Source organism: Fistularia commersonii, chromosome 15 (genome assembly GCF_037954325.1).
Source record: "Fistularia commersonii isolate RoL2024-O1a breed Wild chromosome 15, RoL_Fcom_v1.0, whole genome shotgun sequence".
NCBI classification, from domain to species: domain Eukaryota; kingdom Metazoa; phylum Chordata; class Actinopteri; order Syngnathiformes; family Fistulariidae; genus Fistularia; species Fistularia commersonii.
Genome location: NC_141298.1, coordinates 1063901 through 1083338, shown reverse-complemented (window position 1 = coordinate 1083338; position 19438 = coordinate 1063901). Strand labels below are relative to the sequence as shown.

The window sequence follows — 19438 nt, the reverse complement described above, 5'->3', positions numbered from 1 at the left end:
CTTTTGATTCAAGTGATTCCAATTACAAAAAGGCAACCAGAAAGACAGTGTCAAAAAAAAATCCAACTCATGTTGGTCATGTTGAGGAAATGTCCTTAGATATAATGATCTGTGTAGTAGACTATTGTTATGTTGACTTTTCAAAATCATGTTTATCGATTCATTTATCAAATTCACTTGTATTTAATTTCCTAGTCTTTAATATTGAAGTGTTAATAAAATATGCTTCATTTCAATTAATTGATTCATTACAATGCCTCTAATTTTTCAGTTGTTTTTAATCAAGCTCCCCCATACACACCATTTTTTTGCACACAAACTGGCATTTATAAAACTGATGCAGATGTGATGAAATGTAACGTAATCTATGAGGTGTTGCTTACTTGATAATATTTGAATTAATTCAGTGTCCTGACTGCTGTGTCACCTCACACCAGCATGATGGTGGGTTGTATCTTTCAGCTACTTTAAACCGCCCCTTTACTGTCTGCTATTGAGGTCAATGATCTGTTTTGCAGTACTGATGAAACATTCTTTGCAGCATGAGTAGCACCGCTCCAACTACTTCCAAAATTCATGGTAATTGGAATTGTTGCTGGAGTGTATCACTAAGTTTATAGCACACTTCACTTGTGATGTAGCCCAGCTTATCACAGTGTTCACAGTAAATTCAAAGATACCAGGTGGAGCAAAATCAACCATTTATATCCATGCATATACATTATCACACCACCACAACCACCATAAATAAATAAATAAATAAATAAATAAATAAATAAACAAAAGAAGAGCATGTTGGTCCAAAAATGGCTTTTTGAAAGGAGACAAATTTGCAAGTTTTTTGTTTGTTGGTTGTATGGTCTACCAGAGCGTGCCAAGACAAGTCAAATAATGCCTGTCCTTGGCCTGTTATTAAGACTTAATAATGTCATAATTTATACCTTTCCCAACAAAGTTAAAGAGTTCCTACTCACAGCAATACTCACGTTTTACACTGACTGATTTGCATGACTGAATTGTTGACTGTCCATTTACTTTGTAAACCAACATTGAAAAGTTGAATCTAATTAAATGTTCACATGATTGAAATTTCTTCAATAGGTTGCTGGTGTATTTACTGTAAATATATGAGATGATGAGATTAGATGTACTTTAATCATCCCATGCTTTGGAAATTGTTTACATTTTTTTTTATATCACAGTGTTGTCTCCTTTAATCTTTCTTACAGACAGTGAAAGTTCAGGGCAACGACATCTCTCATAAACTGCAGCTCTCCAGAGTCAGCAAGAAAGATGAAGGGTTATATGAGTGCCGAGTGACACGAGCTAACTATGGAGAGATTGCGGAATACAAAGCTCAAGCCTGGTTGAAGGTAAACACTACTGCCAGGCCAAAGAGACCACTGCTGCCCCCCAAGAAGAGCTCCCCACTCCACCTGACAGACAAGAAGCCAAGAAAGACCAATTCAGCTTTTGGCCAGGACAACATGAGTTCAGATCAGAGGGTGGATTCCACTTCCACCTCTCACACATCCTCCAACACAGCCAAACATAGCCCCAGCTCAGGTAAGACTTTCGAGGAGGTACTTGTATACTGAGCGGCAGAAAGGTACCACAGACCTGTACATTTCCATTTCATGAATTATAATTTCTCACCTTCATGATGAAATATTGACATTAGTGTGGTTGCTCTTGGTTTGGCCTTGGTCTAAATTATTTTGACGGGACCCTGGCAGCTCATGCATTCAGATGAAATGAATATTATTTACAATTAAGTAATATTCTTCAGACCACATATCATGGAACAGTTCATATGTGTCTTCCAAATTGTGGATTGTTTGATTTAGCGTTATCTTCAATGCAAATAAGAGCATTTTCAGGAATGTTTCAAAATATTGAAATTAGTAAAACTGACTGTGCCACTGAGCTGTCCTTGGAATACATAAAGTCAGTAATTAAAGAGGCAGTTAATAAAACAAACAAACAAAAATATATACTAAATAAAATTCATTCTGCACATGGTTAGTTCTGTCGCTTGATCAAATTTCTTTTATGCACACCCTTTCAAGAAATCTGAAGGTTATGTCTGGGTACCAGGGTACCCAGACATTTGTGCAAAATTCCTTCAAATGACCCTTCAGCTTATTGTCACTATTTATGTAATCAAATCAAATACAGAAAATATTATATATAAGTGTTGTTAAACAGAATAAGTGGAAAACATGCAAACACACTCACAAGACAATTGGCTACGATTGCCTTTTAGAGCATGTTCGAGACATCTCTGACTGTCAGTCACTTCATTTTAACAGCAAGTCAATGGTGTCATTTAGCAGATTACAAAGTAATTGACAGTATTTTATGATGTGAATGTGATTTGATGAGGTGTGCTTGACTTTACTGCCGACAAACCTCCAAAATGAGCTGAGAAGAAAGCTGTACTGTCTGCAATAGACTGACTTATACTGGGAATGGGTTCAATACTAAATAGATTTCATGATAACTGTGAAGGCACAAATGATCCACCACATGTAAGTGTATCACTTCTGAGATGGGCAGACATGCAAAGCTGCTTTCGCTATAGTTTGTTGTTAAGGGTTCGGTCAAAACATTGCTGACATGTATAAAGGGGTGGTGCAATGAACTAAAGAAAGTCGAAGTAATGCCTGATTTCAGTTCTCACACAGATGTAAATTTAGTTGAACTAAACACAGGGGAATTATGGATTCATGATTTTTATGTCCTCTTTGAGGTATATAACACTTTGAATTATAGAATTACCGTATATAAATACAACTCATATTCATGTGAATTAAGGAGCCTGGAGCACTGCAAGTGCATGCAAAAACAAACCTTTTGGTCCCAGGAGATATATTTGGCTCCAAGAAATATTGATTTATTAGCAAAATAGTTCTGGGATGCCAAGAGCTACCAGAATTGTATGCCCCTTTTAAACCTGAGCACAGACTAAATTTGAGACAGTTAGATAATTGGGATAGTCGAGTGACAGAAACAGATTCTTGGCATAAGGTCTCTTGCGGGGCTGTTCCAACATTTGATGAGAACATTCCTTAAAGAAGAAAAAAAAAAGATACAAAACATTTCATTTGTTATTTAAGCCCAGAAAAATAAATGCTGAAATTTAAGTGACCACAGAACAAGTCCCCACAGAGGTCTGAGGTTATCCATGTTGAACATATTGAAAATAAGCCAACTTCTTAACTCTTTAGTCTACAGGAAAATGAGACTTTATGTAGTTCAACTTCTTTATCCCAACATAACTTTCAGGGCATTTCTATGGAGTTTTCTCAGTAATCCAGGTCATAGTTAGTCAATTGGCAAATCTTGAAGTGATCTGAATCTGGCAACTGGACATTTCACCTCACCTCTCATCCAAGATGCTTCTTTGGTTCTTAGCAAGTCTCTCGGCTTGTTCATAGAAGAGCTTAGAGGCACATGAAAAAAAAAAGCTCCATAGCTGTTATTGAGGGTGATAATCAGGGTGATTTTTAGAGAAAGTGCTCGGTGTCCAGACATTGATGAAATAAAACATGTTTTGTGTGTCTGGAGCTTTTTTCGTTGGAAAAGAATGAATAAAAAAAAATGAAAATGACAGTTTGTATTGAAATGCAGGTCAGCCAACAAAGTTTTTTTTTCAAATGTGCTGCTATGGTGCTGAGGAATTAATATGTCAACCAGATTCTTCAAGGAAGAGTAAATCAACTTGGCAAGAGCTAAAAGTATAAGAAGAATTCTTGAAAAATGTCAAGGTGTATATATACACACAGCATCTCAAAAATCAAATCGAGGTAAGACCAATGAGCCTAAACCAGAGAAGAATGAGTGAAATTCAAACAGTATAGGACAATTTAAACAATAGGGATCATAATAGATGGTGCTTGGTACTAACTCTTGCACTTCAGAAATTTGATAATGCACATTCATTAATGGCTTAGATCCTCAGAGGGTAATGAGGGTATGTGTATGGACACAATTGCAAACAAGACCCCACACCAGAGAAATCAAAACAACATTACTGAGGCTGGTGGCAGTGGGAGAGCTGATCACAACAGTAGATCAAGCAGCAGAATTCAAGACAAGCAGGCAGATGCTAGGGTTCCTGAAGTCTGGCAAGAGAATGCAGAGACAGATCGGTTCTGGGGAGATGTCCCTACTGTCATTGGCAAGGAAAAGAAAAATGACCTGGCAACTAGTGGAGCTTAGGCTTTTGTCCACACTGCCTGTCTTGGGGTGCAGATGTGCATCCAGATGGATGCAATCACCTGATGAGTTTGAATCACCAGAAAAAGCAATGACAACTGTGACAGAACACCCTGCCCCCCAAAGAAGACAAACAGCCTGAGAACTTTAAAGCCAGACACAGGAAAGTCAGAGATCAGGGACTCAGTGGCTGCACCTGGGTGGAGAAGGCTGCAAGAGCAGTGTTGCCCGCAGCAGGTGGAGTATGGATCCAATAGCAACACCAAGATGCCTCACCATCAGAGAGGGAGTTCAAAACTTTACTGAGGCTCGTGGCAGCAAGCAGTTAACAACAGTAGAACACAAATGAAGCAGTCAAACTAAAAACAGGCAAGGTCAGTATAGGGAAGAAAGGCAAGAGAGTGGACATCACTGAGAACCGTGACACAGAGGTTGTATACAATCAGGCAGATTGTGCCAAGTGTTGCCAGGTTTTTGACCAAGAAGCTCACATTCCATTTCATGATAGGCAGAGCAGATGGCTTTTGTTCCTTCATCTGCATTCTCTGCTCTGCCCCAGCCCTTCAAATCGATACTGTCTTCACAGCATTTTTGGTATTTCAACCCTCTAACTGTGAACTTGGTTTACCCAGTACAATTCATGGACTGTACTTGTAAACAATACCTATATTCCTCTCTGCCTGACTTCTGAAAAAGAGAAGATGGAAACGGTTGACAAAGAATTTACCATTTTTTTTTCTCACTCAGAAAAAGCAGATACAGAAATAAGAAATATAACATACAACGCTTTGATCACAGAGTGTCTTTTTTTGTGTTTCATTTAAAACCCATCAAACCTCCCAGATGGTTGTGTACACACTGGCATTTTGGGGTGTCACTAATCACTAATAAGACTTTAAAGAGTTTATAACTTTACAGAAGACCATAATTTAAAGCAAGAATATACTTTGTTTCCTCTCACCTGGACATGGGCACCCCTCTGGGGCCAGGGCCAGGGGGAAGGGTCCATCGTGATCGCCTGGTGGCCAAGCCTTCCAGGCCTTGGACTACATTGGTTGACCTTCCCATGGGCTTACCATCAGTAGGAGGGGTCAGTTGCAGTGTAAACTGGTTTGTAGCTAAAGGGGGAACATTGAAGGAGTTTTTTTAGGCAGTAGAGACACAGCTTCAAGGAGAGTGCTTGGAGTGCTTCAAGGAGATTCTAGTCCACCCTCAGCCAGCTCAGGAGGGGGAAGCAGTGCACTGTAAACACTTGGGATGGGATGCTGCTGACTCAAGACATTGTTGGTCTTTGAAGGGAATACAAAGACCTTTTTTGAATCCCATGTACCTGTCTTCTAACGAAGAAGTAAAGAGTCGATGGACTCGCAGGGTCGGCTCTCCTATTACTCAAGCTGAAGTTGCTATGGTAGAAGGCTGTCATGTTGCAGATTAGATCCACGCCGAGTTCCTCAAGGCTCTGGATTTTGAGGGGCTGTACTGGTTGACATATATCTGCAAAAATTGCATGGACAGTGCCTCTGGATTGCCAAGCTGTGTGGTGCCCCCCTCTTTAAAAAGGGGGAATAATCCATAATTCTGATATACATTCCTCAGGTTTATGAGAGATGGGTCCTTTGGGTACTTGATCATTGTACTCGGGAGGAACAGTGGGGTTTTCATCCTGGCCGTGGAGCAGTGGACCAGGTCTACACCCTTAGCAAGATCGTGGAGGGTGCATGGGAGTTTGCCCACCAAGTCTACATGTACAGTAGACTTTGTCCCATAGGGCGTACTGCAAGGGGTGTTCCAGGACTATAGCACACTGGGCCCATTTAAAACTGCTCAGCCTGCATTGGCAAAAAGTCAGATTTGTTTTAAAGTAGTGTTGGACCCTGCCAGGACTGCCCCTTACCATTTCATTGTTCATTGTCTTTATGGACAGAATTTCCAAGCAAAGCTGGAGTGTTGAGAGGATCTGTTTCTTGGGCCACAAGATTAAATCTTTATTTTTTCCAGATGCTGTCATTCTGTTTGCTTAATCTAATTGTGATCTACAGCCCTCACTGAAGCAGTTCACAATGTGAAACAGCTTAGATGAAAATCAGTGCCTCCAAATCCAAGGTCATGGTCCTCATCTGGAAAAAGAGTGTTCTCCTCAGGAGGAAGATGAGACCTTGCCCCAAATAGAGGAGTTCAACTATCTTTGTTCACAAGAGAGGAAAAATGGAGCAGGAGATTGACAGGTGGATAGGTGCAGCAACAGTGGTTATGTGGACTCTGCATTTGTCTGTTATGATACAAAAGCTGCTGAGCTGAAAGGCGAAGCACTCCGTTTACTGGTCGATTTAGGGTCATACCCTCACCTATGGTCACAAACTTTGGGAAGTGACTCAAAATGAGATCTCGGGAATAAACAGCATTTGAATTTTCAATTGCATGTTTTTTGGACTCTCCCTCAGATATAGGGCGAGAAACTTGGCCGTCCAGGAGGATCTCAGAGTAGAGCAGCTGCTCCATGGCAATAAGAGGAACCAAATGATATACCTCCAGTATCTAGTTGGATTGCTTCCTGGACACCTGCCTGGTGACGTGGATGGCCCACTGGGTTTAGGCACCAAGGAAAAACCCTTGACAGAATGGAGTGGTTATGCCTGATAGCACCTCGGAATTTTTCTGAAAGAGCTGGACAAATTTGTCAGCGAGAGAGAAGTCTGGGTTGTTCTGCTTGTGCTGCTGCCCCCTGTGTCCTAACCCCAGATAAGATGGATGAATAATTTTAAATTTGTTGGATGACAACACACGCCAAGTTCCTGAAAGTGTTCCTGCTGGTGCTTTCTGGACAGATTTCAACCTATTCTTACCCACAAACCATTTTGTGTGGTCCTTGTTTGATTGACTGTCATGTCCATTGTCAATAGCTTCACAGTGGCAGTCCATCAGGGCCCAGTCACTGAGCTCCTGCATCTATGTTTCCACCTTGCCCCCCCTCACCTGTGGCTCACCACAACACTGCGCACAACAGTGACTGGGATGTTAGCCACAATGTGTTGTGTCACTTACTCACACCCACAATCCCTGATTTTCTGGTTTCCTTTTTACAAAGAATACCTCTGCAATCTTCTCAACACATTACCATCATTCAAACACAGATCAGTTTATGTCTTCCACCTCTTCCTATTTTTCACCTATTCCATAACTCAAAGTTCAGGGATGCCACCTGGACAACATCTTCAAGAAAACCACATTCCCCATTCTCAAAGAACTGTACACTAACCATGCAATTTTTTAAGGACTGTTTTCCTCTACAGAATCAACTTACTGGTCCGGTTTAATCTCTTCTAATGAATTGAACAGAATTATTGTTTTTCTCTGTTTAACAACATTACCAGGTCCCAGAACTCTCCTCTGTCTAAATGCATTTTGCTGACTTCTGTAATTCCCATATGCCATACTTCAATACCAAAATGTCAAACACCTCCCTGTTTCCCTCAGTGTACATACCTCATTCTTTTTCAAATTTCTCCCCTCCTTTTTACTAATGCATCAATAGTCATTCGAAAAAAACAAAAATCTACCGTCCAGCTCAACTCGCTCCCTTTTGTTATAGTTAAAGTATGTCTCCCTCACTGACTCCCTCACAATGACTTGCATCTATTTTTTCTTATCACTTGAATTGTTCTCTCATCACTCAAAACTGCTTATGTTACTTCAACTCTGAAAACCTGCCTCAACTCTATACAGTATCGGTTACCTTCAACCAATTTCTAATCTCCCTTTTATCACAAAAGTCCTTGAAAGTTGTCACCTCCCAGCTTAACACACATTACTGTAATCACAGCCTTTGTGACTATTCCAGTCCATTGTGTGCTCCTCATTACAGATACAACTCTGTTAATAGTCACCAACGACCTTCAATTCCCTTCACATTATCTTTTACATCACCCCTCTTTAACATCCAGTGATATCAGTAATGCTTCCCTCACCAGGTTCACTACATACAAATTAAATTCCTCGGTCCCGATTCCTTTCTCGTTTGCTGTTGTAAGACTTAATTCTGCCCCCCTTTAGCTGCATTTGTAATTTAAATGCCCCCTGACGATTCCATAAACAGAACATCGACTTTCATTGTTATGTGGATGGCAGCTAGCTCTATATCTCCTCCAAACCCAGTGCCACTCATCCACCTTCTTCCCTTTCTGACTTCCTCATGGAGATCAATTCACATTTCTCATCCAACTGTCCAAAATTAACAGCAATGAAACTGGAGTTGTCCTCTTCTCTACAGCCTCAACGATTCGCAAATCTGGCAACTATCGTTTTCGTTTATTTCCAACCTTTCCTAATCAAGTGACGTATGAGTGTTGACTGTGCATCATATTTTTTATTTAAAACTTTGACACTATTTTTTTCATCCCTTTGGGCCTACTTCGATAACTTAAACTGCAGTGTCTAGAGTAATATTCATCAAGTCAGTGCATGGTCAAATCATGCTCTGATAATTTGAAAGCATACTCTTAGCATTATTTCAAGCTCACATTCCTAAATCCTTTCATTAATTATTTTTTTTTATTTTGGCAAACAACCTATATACCTTTCTGAAGGTCACCTCTTATGTTATGTGGGTAACACGGGTTATCTGTGTGCCTTGGTAATCATGAGGGGATTTTTCTTATCAACGATATGAGCATCTCTAAAGACAAGATCACCCATGATGTTTGTGTTTGTTTTTTTTAAAACAAACAGCATGAAACGTCTACTATTCATTTCAGCTTTCCCCTTCAGGGGTAGCCAAGGCGAATTAGCTTCCTCCATCTGACCCTATTCTCGGTATCCTCTTTTTTCACACCAACTAACTTCATGTCCACTAACTACATCCATAAATCTTCTCTTTGGTCTTTCTCTAGCATCTTTCTACCAATATACACTATGCCCCAAAGTATTCATTCACCTGCCTTGACTCACATATGAACTTAAGTGACATCCCATTCCTAATCTATAGGGTTCAATATGACATTGGTCCCCCCTTTGCAGCTATAACAGCTTCAACTCTTCTAGGAAGGCTATCCACAAGGTTCAATAGATACCCCTACTACCTCCCGCGTAAGTTTTCACACTCCATCCTGGTGCTCGTCTATGTTCGTCCGTCTGCAGCCGCAGCCAGTGACATCATCTACTAGACGATCACGGACCTGCAAACGCGCCAACCCAGCGCTCTCATCCTGGTCAGCGGGGAATTCAAGCACATCCCCTTCACTCCTGTTCTATCCACCTTCACCCAATACGAAGATTGTGCAACAAGAGCGAATCAACCCTGGACCTCCTTTATGCAAATGTGAGGGATGCATACAACTCTTCCCCTCTCCTCCCTCTGGGCAACTCGGACCATAACCTGGTACTCCTGGACACTGCCTGCACACGATAGTGAAGCAGCAGGCGGGCAGCAACAGGTCTCAGCAACACGGAGGAGGCATTGCAGGAGTGCTTCAATGTCACCAACTGAAGTCTTTTTGAAAGACTTTGGTGACGACATTGAGGGCCTCTTTCGTTGTACAACAGACTACATCATACATTCTGTGAGGACAACATAGTCCCATCTGAAAAGTTCAGTTGTTTCAATAACAACAAGCCATGGATCAGAAAGCACATCAAAGGCCCCTTCGCAGGAAGAAGAGGGCCTTCATGGCTAAGGACCACCGGGCACACAGACACTTCTCCCTTCCACCCTCTCCCCAACCACGGCCTCATCCACACGTCCAGCCAGGTGCAGGAGTTCTCCAGGTTGAGGCAGAGCAAAGCCAGTGGGCTGGGACAACATCAGCCCAAGGGTCCTCAAGGTGTGTGCTGGGCAGCTTGCTGGGGTCTTTCAATACCTCTTCAACCTTTCCCTGAGGCTGCTGAAGGTGCCTGACCTCTGGAAGATGTCCTGCATTGTCCCAGTACTTAAGGACATCATAGTGCTCTCAATGACTACAGGCTGGTGACACTAACGTCACATGTTATGAAGTCATTCAAAAAGCTTTACTTCAGCACCTGAAAGACCAGCTATTTGCTTCCCTGTACCCTCTGCAGTTTGCATACAGGCAGCAGATGGGTGTGGAGGATGCAATCATCTTCCTCATTCATAGGGTCCTATCCAATCTGGGGGGTACAGGATGCATTATGAGTCACCTTCTTTGACTTCTATAGTGCCTTCAACAGCATCCAACCCACCCTTCTTAAGGACAAGCTGCCGAGTATGCAACTTAACACCGACATCACTGGATCCTGGACTCCCTCACAGGATGGCTGCAGTATGTCAGGGTGGATTGCTGTGTTTCTGAGGCCATGGCCTGCAGCACAGAAGTGTCCCAAGGTACTGTCCTGTCTCCATTCCTCTTCACCTCCGACTTCCGGCACAACTCCGGTTCCTGCCACCTCCAGAAGTTCTCAGATGACTCTTCCATTGTTGGATACATTGACAATGACAACAAGGAGAAGTATAGAGGTCTGATTGCAAGTTTTTTTGAGTGGAGCAACCAAAACCACCTCCTACTCAACATATCCAAGACCAAGGAGGTGGTTGTGGACTTCATGAAGAGTCAGAGGAGACATGTACCAATCATCATCAAGGGCGAGGAGGGAGATAGGACACACAACATAGATGCATTCTACAGGAAGGGTCAGAGCAAGATCTTCTTCCTGAGGAGACTGAGGTTGTTTGGTGTCTGTTATGGTCTCCTCAAGACCGGTAGCCAGAGCAGTCTTCTTTGCTATGGTGTGCTGGTGGGGCGGTGCTAGGACTGTTGAGGTCAACAGGCTCAGAAAGCGAGTGAGGAAAGCCTGCTCAGTGGTGGGACTGCACCTGGACCATATTCAATCAGTGGCAGTGGGGATGGTGAAGGACAAACTGGGAGCTATCCTGGGCAATCCTTCCCCCCTGCTACACGACAAGTAATGGCTGACGGACAGCTCATTCAGCCAACGGCTCATTCCACCCCAGAGCAGAACCGAACACTTCAGACGCTCCTTTGTGCAGCACAAAACCCAGACTGGCCAAAAGTCCATCTGTGCTACCACAACCTCACTACCTCACCCATTCACTCATGTCATGCCCTAACTTTATTGTCTGTTTTTATCCTTGTTGGTCTCAGCCACTGTTCCTTTTAAGCCGCGCGTTTGCTCAATCATGTATTGCTCCAGTGTTCTCCACGCACAGCAAATCTGTGCTGCGCTCAAAATAAAATCCGAGCTGAACCGTAAATAAAATAAATGTGCACCTTAGAGGTAACAGTGGTCTCAGCCCATTCACATTCTGCTTTTTTTTTTGTCATTGCTGTTGTCACTCTGTTTATGTTCCTGTTGTTTTGGTTGTCTATCTGCACCCTCGCTGTTTTTTCCCCTTCTGTTGTCCGTTGTTTTTGTTTGTTGTTGTTCACTCTGCTGTCTATTTGTTTATGGATGTCTTTCGCTATCTTTTAATTGTCTTTTAATTGTCTCTGTATCTATATTTATTGATACAATAACAGTTGCGCTGCTTTGACCAAAGAATTTCCCCTATGGGGATCAATAAAGTTTATCTTGTCTTAATCCCTGCCCCGGGAGGCGTCCAGGAGGCATCCCGACCAGATGCCCAAGCCATCTCGTCTGAATCCTCTCTATGCAGAGGAGCAGCAACTCTACGCCAAGCTCTTCTCGGATGACCGAACTTCTCAACCTATCTTTAAGGGAGATTATGGCCACCCTGCAGAGAAAACTCATTTTGGCTGCTTGTATCTGCAATCTTGTTCTTTTGGTCACTATCAACAGCTCGTGGCCGTAGGTGAGGGAGGGAACATAGATTGACCAGTAAATTGAGAGCTTCGCCTTCTGGCCCAGCTCCTTCACCACAATAGACAGGTATAGAGTCTGCATCACTGCAGATGCTGCACTGATCCGCCTGTGGATTTCCCGCTCCATCATTCCCTCACTTGTGAACAAGACCCTGAGATATTTGAACTCCTCCACTTGGGGCTGGACCTTTTCCCCGACCAGGAGTGGGCACTCCACCTGTTTCTGATATCATGGTAGACTACCATGGTCTTGCATTTGGAGGTGCTGATCCTCATTCCTGAGGGTACAGATCTGGTTTGATATTCAACCACCAGGACGAAAACCACTCTGCTCCTACTGGATATGAGGTTCAACGACCTGGCGGACCCTCTTCTCCAGCACCTTACCAGGGAGGCTGAGGAGTGTGATCTCGCTGTAGTTGGAACACACCCCTTTTTAAAAAGGGTGGATTACCACCCCGGTCTGCTAGTCCAGCTTCTCTGACCCTGACTTCAATGCAATGCTGCTGGAGGTGTGCCAGCCAGGACAGCCTTACAGCATCCAGAGCCTTGAGGAACCCAGGGTGGACCTCATCAACCCCTGCTACTGAAGAGCTTTTTGACTGCTTCTGCAATTTCAGCCCTTGGAAATGGGTGTGTTTGTTCTGGGCTGTGCTTCTTCATTGGAAGGCATTTTGACAGGATTGGGGAGATCTCAGAAATATTCCCTCAACCGATCAATAACAAGTTGAGGTCAGCAGTGCCCCGCTCCCTCTGTAGAAGTGTTGATAGAGCACTGCTTCCCCCTCCTGAGCTGCCAGATGGTGGACCAGAATCTCCTTGACGCCCACCGGATGTTGTTGTTCATGGTCCCCCCAAAGTCCCATGCCCAAGTTTTTGCCTCTGCAACCACCAAAGTCACATGCTGCTTGGTCTGCTGGTACCTGTCAGCTGCCTCCGGAACCCTACGGGAGAGAAAGGCCTGATCGGACTCCTTCAGTTTGACGGCATCCCACACCGCTGGGGTCAACCAGCGGGTTTTAGGGTTGCCGCCCCAACAGGTGCCGATCGCTGCACGGCCACAGCTCCAGTCTACTACCTTGGCAATGGAAGCAAAGAACATGGCTCATTCAAACTCAATGTCCCCCGCTTCCCTTGGGACGTGGTTGTGGCTTTGCCAGAGGTGGGAAATTCCCTCTGAAAAGAAACTCAACTATACGTTCCCAGCAGACCCTCACGTTACGTTTGGGTCTTCCAGGTCTGACTGGCATACTCCCCCACCATAGGAGCTAGCTCACCACCAGGTGATGATCAGTTGATAGTTCCGCCCCTCTCTTCATGCGAGTGTCCAGGACATGATGACATGACCACAAGGTTGATGAAAGAACTGTGGCCTAAGGTGCGTTTGCCTGTACCTTTATGCCTGAACATAATCTTTGTTATGGATAATCCGTAATGAGCACAGAACTCCAATAACAAAACACAGCTCGGGTTTAGATGGATAAGGGGCCGTTCCTCCCAATCACACCTTCCACAGTCACACTGTCACTTGACGTCTCTCAGCAGAATGAGGAAGTCCCCATAAGTAGCACTCTCTAGCAACCCCTCCAGGAACCCCAAGAAGGGTGGGTAAACTGAACTGCTGTTGGGTGCATAGCCACAAACAACAATGAGAACCCCAACGTACAGGTTCTGAGTCGGGGGCAACCAATATGCCCACACCTACCCGGCGCCTCTCACCAGGGGCAACTCCAGAGTTGAAAAAGAGTCCAGCCCTTCCAGCCTGGTTACAGACCCCAGGCTGTTTCAAGATGAGTTCAACTATATCTAGTCAGAATCTCTCAACCTCGCGCACCAGCTCGGGCTCCTTCCTCACCAGAGAGGTTACATTCCATGTCCTAAGAGCCAGTTTCTGCAGCTGAGGGACTGACCACCAAGGCCTGCTCCGGCCACCTCCCAGCTCACACTGCACCGGACCCGCTTAGCCCGTCCTGCGGTTGGTGAGCTTAGGGGAAGAGCATCCATGTCAATCCCTTGGGCTGTCCCCAGCCAAGGTCCATGGGTGCAGGCCTGGCCACCATCCACTCACCATCGAGCCCTGCCCCCGGGCTGGGGCCCTGATGACCCGCATCATGGCAAGGGAAAACTGGATCCACTCTTCATGGGTGCAAGGGTTTATATTTACCGTAGAACGTAAGGTGCACATTGAAGTCTTAGATTTTCTTCAAAATGTGCGGCTCGCCCTATGGTTCAGTGCGCCCTTTGTGCATAGTAGAGAACACCATGAGAATGTTAAAGGGGGAAGTGTGGGCGTTGATTGTGTATAAAAGAAAAGGTATGTGCGTTATGCAGAACATTGTTGTTTTAACAACCTTTAAAACATCACCAACAAACACATCCACCCCAGCCACATCACCAACGTGGGCGAGGTGCCACTCACTTCCGACATGCCGGTGAGTCACACTGTGGAGAAGAAGGGGACCAGCACGGTAGCGATACGCACAGCGGGGTACGAAAAGTCTTCTTGGAGATCACAGTTTCACTAAGAGTGGAAGGCAGTGCCGGGCGGGTTACGCCCCAATTTGTGAATGGATTGTAGATGCTTGGGCTGACGTGTCTGCTGGCACTGTGATTCGAGCTTTCGCAAAAGCCGGCATCATTTCCAGGAAGCTGCACGGCACGGAAAGTGACTCTGACAGTGAAGAAAATGGAGGCTTGTTTGATGGAGATTTAGTGCAGCTGTTCAAATCAGAAACAGAGGATGAGGAATTCGATGGATTTGATTGATGACGATTACCGGTAAAAAAATGTGAATACCAAACTCAGTTTAGCTTCCGCTCTATTTTTAAATACGCGAACTTGTATGCTTGTGTGTGTGTTATTGTTGTAAGGCGGACATAGTAGAGGACACCATAAGAACGTTAAAGGGGGGAAGTGTGGGCGTGGATTGTATTTAAAAGCAGCGCCCTATAATCAGGTGCGCCTTATGTATATGTTAAATACAGTAATGGCTCACCTAACTGAGACTGCACCTTTCAGTGCGGTGCGCCTTATGGTCATGAAAATATGGTATTATTGGTATTGTCGCAGGGATGAGAAATAAGAACGGAATCAAAGGCGGATTTAAAGTTTATTCCTAAAGTCCTGAACCAAACTAACGAGGAAACACATTGAACCAGAAATCACTGGGGACATAAACCACGCCCCCCAGCTGCACTGTGTACATAATTATTAGGCAAGTGATTATTTCGATCATGTCATCATTTTATCCAACTCCAATTTCCAATTTTTTTATCCCATTTCCAACTCCAAGTTGTATAAATTGAATGTTCATTGTATTGAATGTATATCAGCTGATGTGTGTTATTGTGGCAAGGGGCGTTGTGGCCTAAGGAGATCAACACCCTATATCAAGGTGTGCATAATTATTAGGCAGGTTCTCTTCCTCAGGAAAAATGGGTCAAAAAAGAGATATATTTGACTCTGAAAAGTCAAATATATTAATAAGTCTTTCAGAGGGAGATGCAACACTCTTGAAATATATAAGATATTGGGACGTGATCGCAGAACCATCAAACGTTTTGTTGTAGTAGTCAGCAGGGTTGCAAGGAATGTGTCAAGACTCAACCACCAAAGATTTGAGAAGAATCAAACATGAAGCCACCTTGAACCCAAACCCTCCAGTACTGCCATATTTCACAACTGCAGCCTACCTGGAGTGTCAAGAAGTACAAGGTGTTCAGTTCTCAGAGACATGACCAAGGTAAGAAAGGCTGAAACCCAACGACCTCTTAACAAGACGCATAAGTTGAAACGTCAAGAATGGGCCAAGAAATATCTGAAGACAGATTTTTCAAAGGTTTTGTGGACTGATGAGATGAGAGTGACTCTTGACAGACCAGATGGATTGGCCCGTGGTTGGATCAGTAACGGACACAGAGCTCTGCTTCAACTCAGACATTAGCAAGGTAGAGGTGGGGCACTGGTATGGGCAGGTATTATTAATGAGGAGCTAGGTGGACCTTTTCGGTTTGAAAATTGACTCAAAATCAACCCTCAGACTTACTGCCAATTTTTCAAAGACACTTCCCTCAAGCAGACACAGGAAAAAGGCTGCATCTTTCAAGAAGACTTAGATTTTTATGCAAGACAAGACTCCTTGAAATGCATGAAAGTACTCCACAGCATGGCTGGCCAATAAAGGGTTTAAAGATGAAAAACTAATTACATGGCCCCCTTCTTCACCTGACTTAAACCCTATTGAGAGCTTTTGGGCCCTTTTTAGCAGGAAATTTACAGTGAAGGTAAACAGTATGACCTCTCTGGACAGAGTCTGGGAGGCTGTGGTAGCAGCTGCACAAAAAAGTTAATTTTGACCAGATCAAGAAGCTGACTGACCTCGTGAATGGAAGGCTTGTGACTGTTATTGAAAAGAAGGGTGGCTATTTTGGTCACTGAGGTTTTTTAGTTGGTTTTTTTTTTGTTGTTGTTTTTTATTTCAGAAATGTTTATTTTTAAATGTAGTTTATTTATAATTTTCACTTTAACAGGTGAAAATAAACAAGTGAGATGGGAAAATCTTTCTTTTTCATTTAGTTGCATACTAATTCTGCACACTAACAGTTGCCTAATAATGGTGTACACATAGATTTTCTCTTAAGAAAACCAAAACTTCACTTTTACGACTAAAATGTTCCTGTTTGAGGGTTTATCAACATTTTGGATTGACAAAGAGCACTGCAGTTATACTATAACAAAATTAAGCCTCAAAAATATAACCTGCCTATTAATTATGCATGCTATCGAGTGAAAGGCACGGACACTAGTGTCTGTCACAGTATCATCATTGATTCATTCATGGCAATTTTGTTGGGTTCTAATGTAGACCTTTGGGACCAAAATTTATTTTGTTCAAGGAAAGTGATGAAATCTAACCATAGTAAGAGGTTTTTGTATGTCTTTAACATAAGTATGAGGGGCCCTCACAAGCTATTGACTTCTCATTTCATAACACTCCTGCCTTTGCCCAAAGCTCAATTGGCTATGCCGCTAAAAAGAACTGTGCCAAAGAAAGTCGTGTGCCATGAATTTGGAGAAACACACCACACTTTCTGACTCTTTCTTCTTTTGCTACAAAATAGAAAAATAAAGAAAGAAAAAATTAAAAAAAATAGAAAAATAACAAAACAAAACCAAATGAAAAAATCATGTAGCCAGTTAGACTCCAACAAAAAGAAGTACACTTTTAATTTCTCTGCACCTAAGCCAAGCTAGAACTCCTAATGGATTATTTGTTGTGACTCTGGCATTTGCGAAAGTCATTCATATTTCAGTCCATTTAATTTTTTTTTCCATCTGCCTCTATAACTGACTGTGCTTAAAATGTGTGTTCATCAACTCTACCTTTCTTTGTTTGATGCGAAGCTTAGTTGGTATTAGAAGCTTAGAATGGTATCCTTGCTCATCCTCGCCTATAAATGCCAATCTTACCCCCCCATAGTGTTCAAGCACAAAGTCAGCTGCCGTGAGCTTGATTAGCCCTCTGTGCCCTGAAGCAAACACGCAGAGAGAGAAATATACGGAACACAGGTAAAAAGTCGAGTAATCATCAGGGCTGCCGAGTTTGAGAGTATGCATTCAAATTCTGCTGACAAATGTGCTGTAAGTTCTCTCTGCCTCGTGTCTAACTCTGATAAATGCCCGGTATTTAGGCACCCTTCATAACATTCTCTGTGCAGGAGAAAGGTATTATGACTGAGTGCAACAGAGTTCCATCATGGCCCTTTTCAGTTCCGAGGCAAATGAGCAACAATATCTAAATGGGTGGAGATGACATTTACCCAGGGAAAATGTAACTATATTATTTTTCTGCTCCTCTGCATGTGTAAACAATAGGGCATTTTCCAGATAGGAGAGCTGTGGTAGTTACTTGCTGGTGGAGTGGCTGCAGCAGCAATGTTTCTTCTTTCTTTTCCTCTTTAACAGCTGCCTCTCACCAGTGTGTCAGCTAATGCTAAATCTCAACTCAGCTTCCATCCTTCCTGCAAGCGTTGTCTCAAAGGTCAGGTGACCCCATCTGAATGCAAAGAAAAATATAGGCCCTTAATCCAGACATGCATTCGTCCTTAAGCTCAGCACTGTGTCAAAAGAAGGACGAATGGGGGCAGCATGGTGCAAGAGGTAGACCCATTGTCTCTAGAACTGAATATATATGTATATATAAATATACACACACACATACACTGTATTTATCCTCAAATCAGGAATATTACTCTTTGAAATGAAACAAAATTGATGACTGCAGATACCAAAAAAGGATGAAAGGATGACAATAATTAACATTACACTGTAAATTGTACGAAAATTAGCTGCTCCCACAGGGAACAGTAAGTTTCTCTCCTGCAGTCTACCATGGGATCAATTAAGTTCTATCCTATGGTATTCTATCATGTTTACTCAAGAGGGGAGAGTTTTTATTTCCTTTTTTATATCAATCATTTTTGTGAAAAGCAATTTTCCATGCAAACAGTATTTGAAAGTTATTGTTTTGTCCTCAGTGAAAATACCTGAAAAATCCGAGAGGTTAAAGAAAGAAGATGCTGAAAAAAAAAAAATTAGAAATCCTTTTATATTCGTTTTGATTCAGGAGGTGATCAAATGTACATCAAATGTACTTCATTTGGTTTAACTGACAGCTATACTGACTTTCAAGATTAAGAAATAACATTTGTGTGTAATATTTAATTTTCTACTGTTCAATTGTGTTGTTCATTTTGTTTTCAATTGAAATGTAAAATATTTTTTAAAAAATGCATGATTCACGCCTCCAGTTTTGCAAGTGTATGTAATGGTCAGGGGCAATGGACATCCCAAAGTGGAGTACAAGTGTTTTTCTTTAAACTGCTTAAAGGTTAAAAATTGTGTTAGATGGGCCTGAGAGCAATCGCAGTATGTGTCATGATTGAGCTAGTTGTATAGGCTTAACTCAAAACTCCTAAAGGGACTGTTCATTATTATGGATTAATTCCCCTTTCCCCAAAATATTAAAAATAACTACGAGGCACAAGCTGCCTCAATATAGGCATACCCACACACACAGACACACACACGCACATTGTAGATTTGTAGAATAGAGTTTAAACTGAATAGGTTCATTTAGTATTTGTCTAGCTAACACAGCAGCCATCAGTCTCTCAAAAATGTGCAAAGTTAAGTTCCATTCAACGACCATAAATTTGGAACCTATCAGAAGGAGACAAAGCTTTTTATGAGCAGGTAGGTTCTGTGACGTTACCCCCCCCCCCCCCCCCCCCATAACCATTTTAGCTATGAAACTGAAAAGACTGCATAGACCTGTTAAAAAATACAGAAAGCACTCAGCTAATGTGATAATCATCAGAGTTACCATCATTGTAATTTCCATCCATGATTTTTTAACCTATTAAATT

General features: G+C 42.7%; 1 protein-coding gene across 1 annotated transcript in view; it reads left to right on the top strand.

Moving 5' to 3' along the window:
* The window catches only part of vstm2a (V-set and transmembrane domain containing 2A), a 106174-nt gene that overhangs the window by 74331 nt on the left and 12405 nt on the right, over window positions 1–19438 (top strand). Inside the window, exon 4 of the mRNA XM_086160826.1 lies at window positions 1230–1566. Within this exon, the coding sequence (XP_086016952.1) occupies window positions 1230–1566 (337 nt within the window). The remainder of the gene's footprint in view (window positions 1–1229; window positions 1567–19438) is intronic.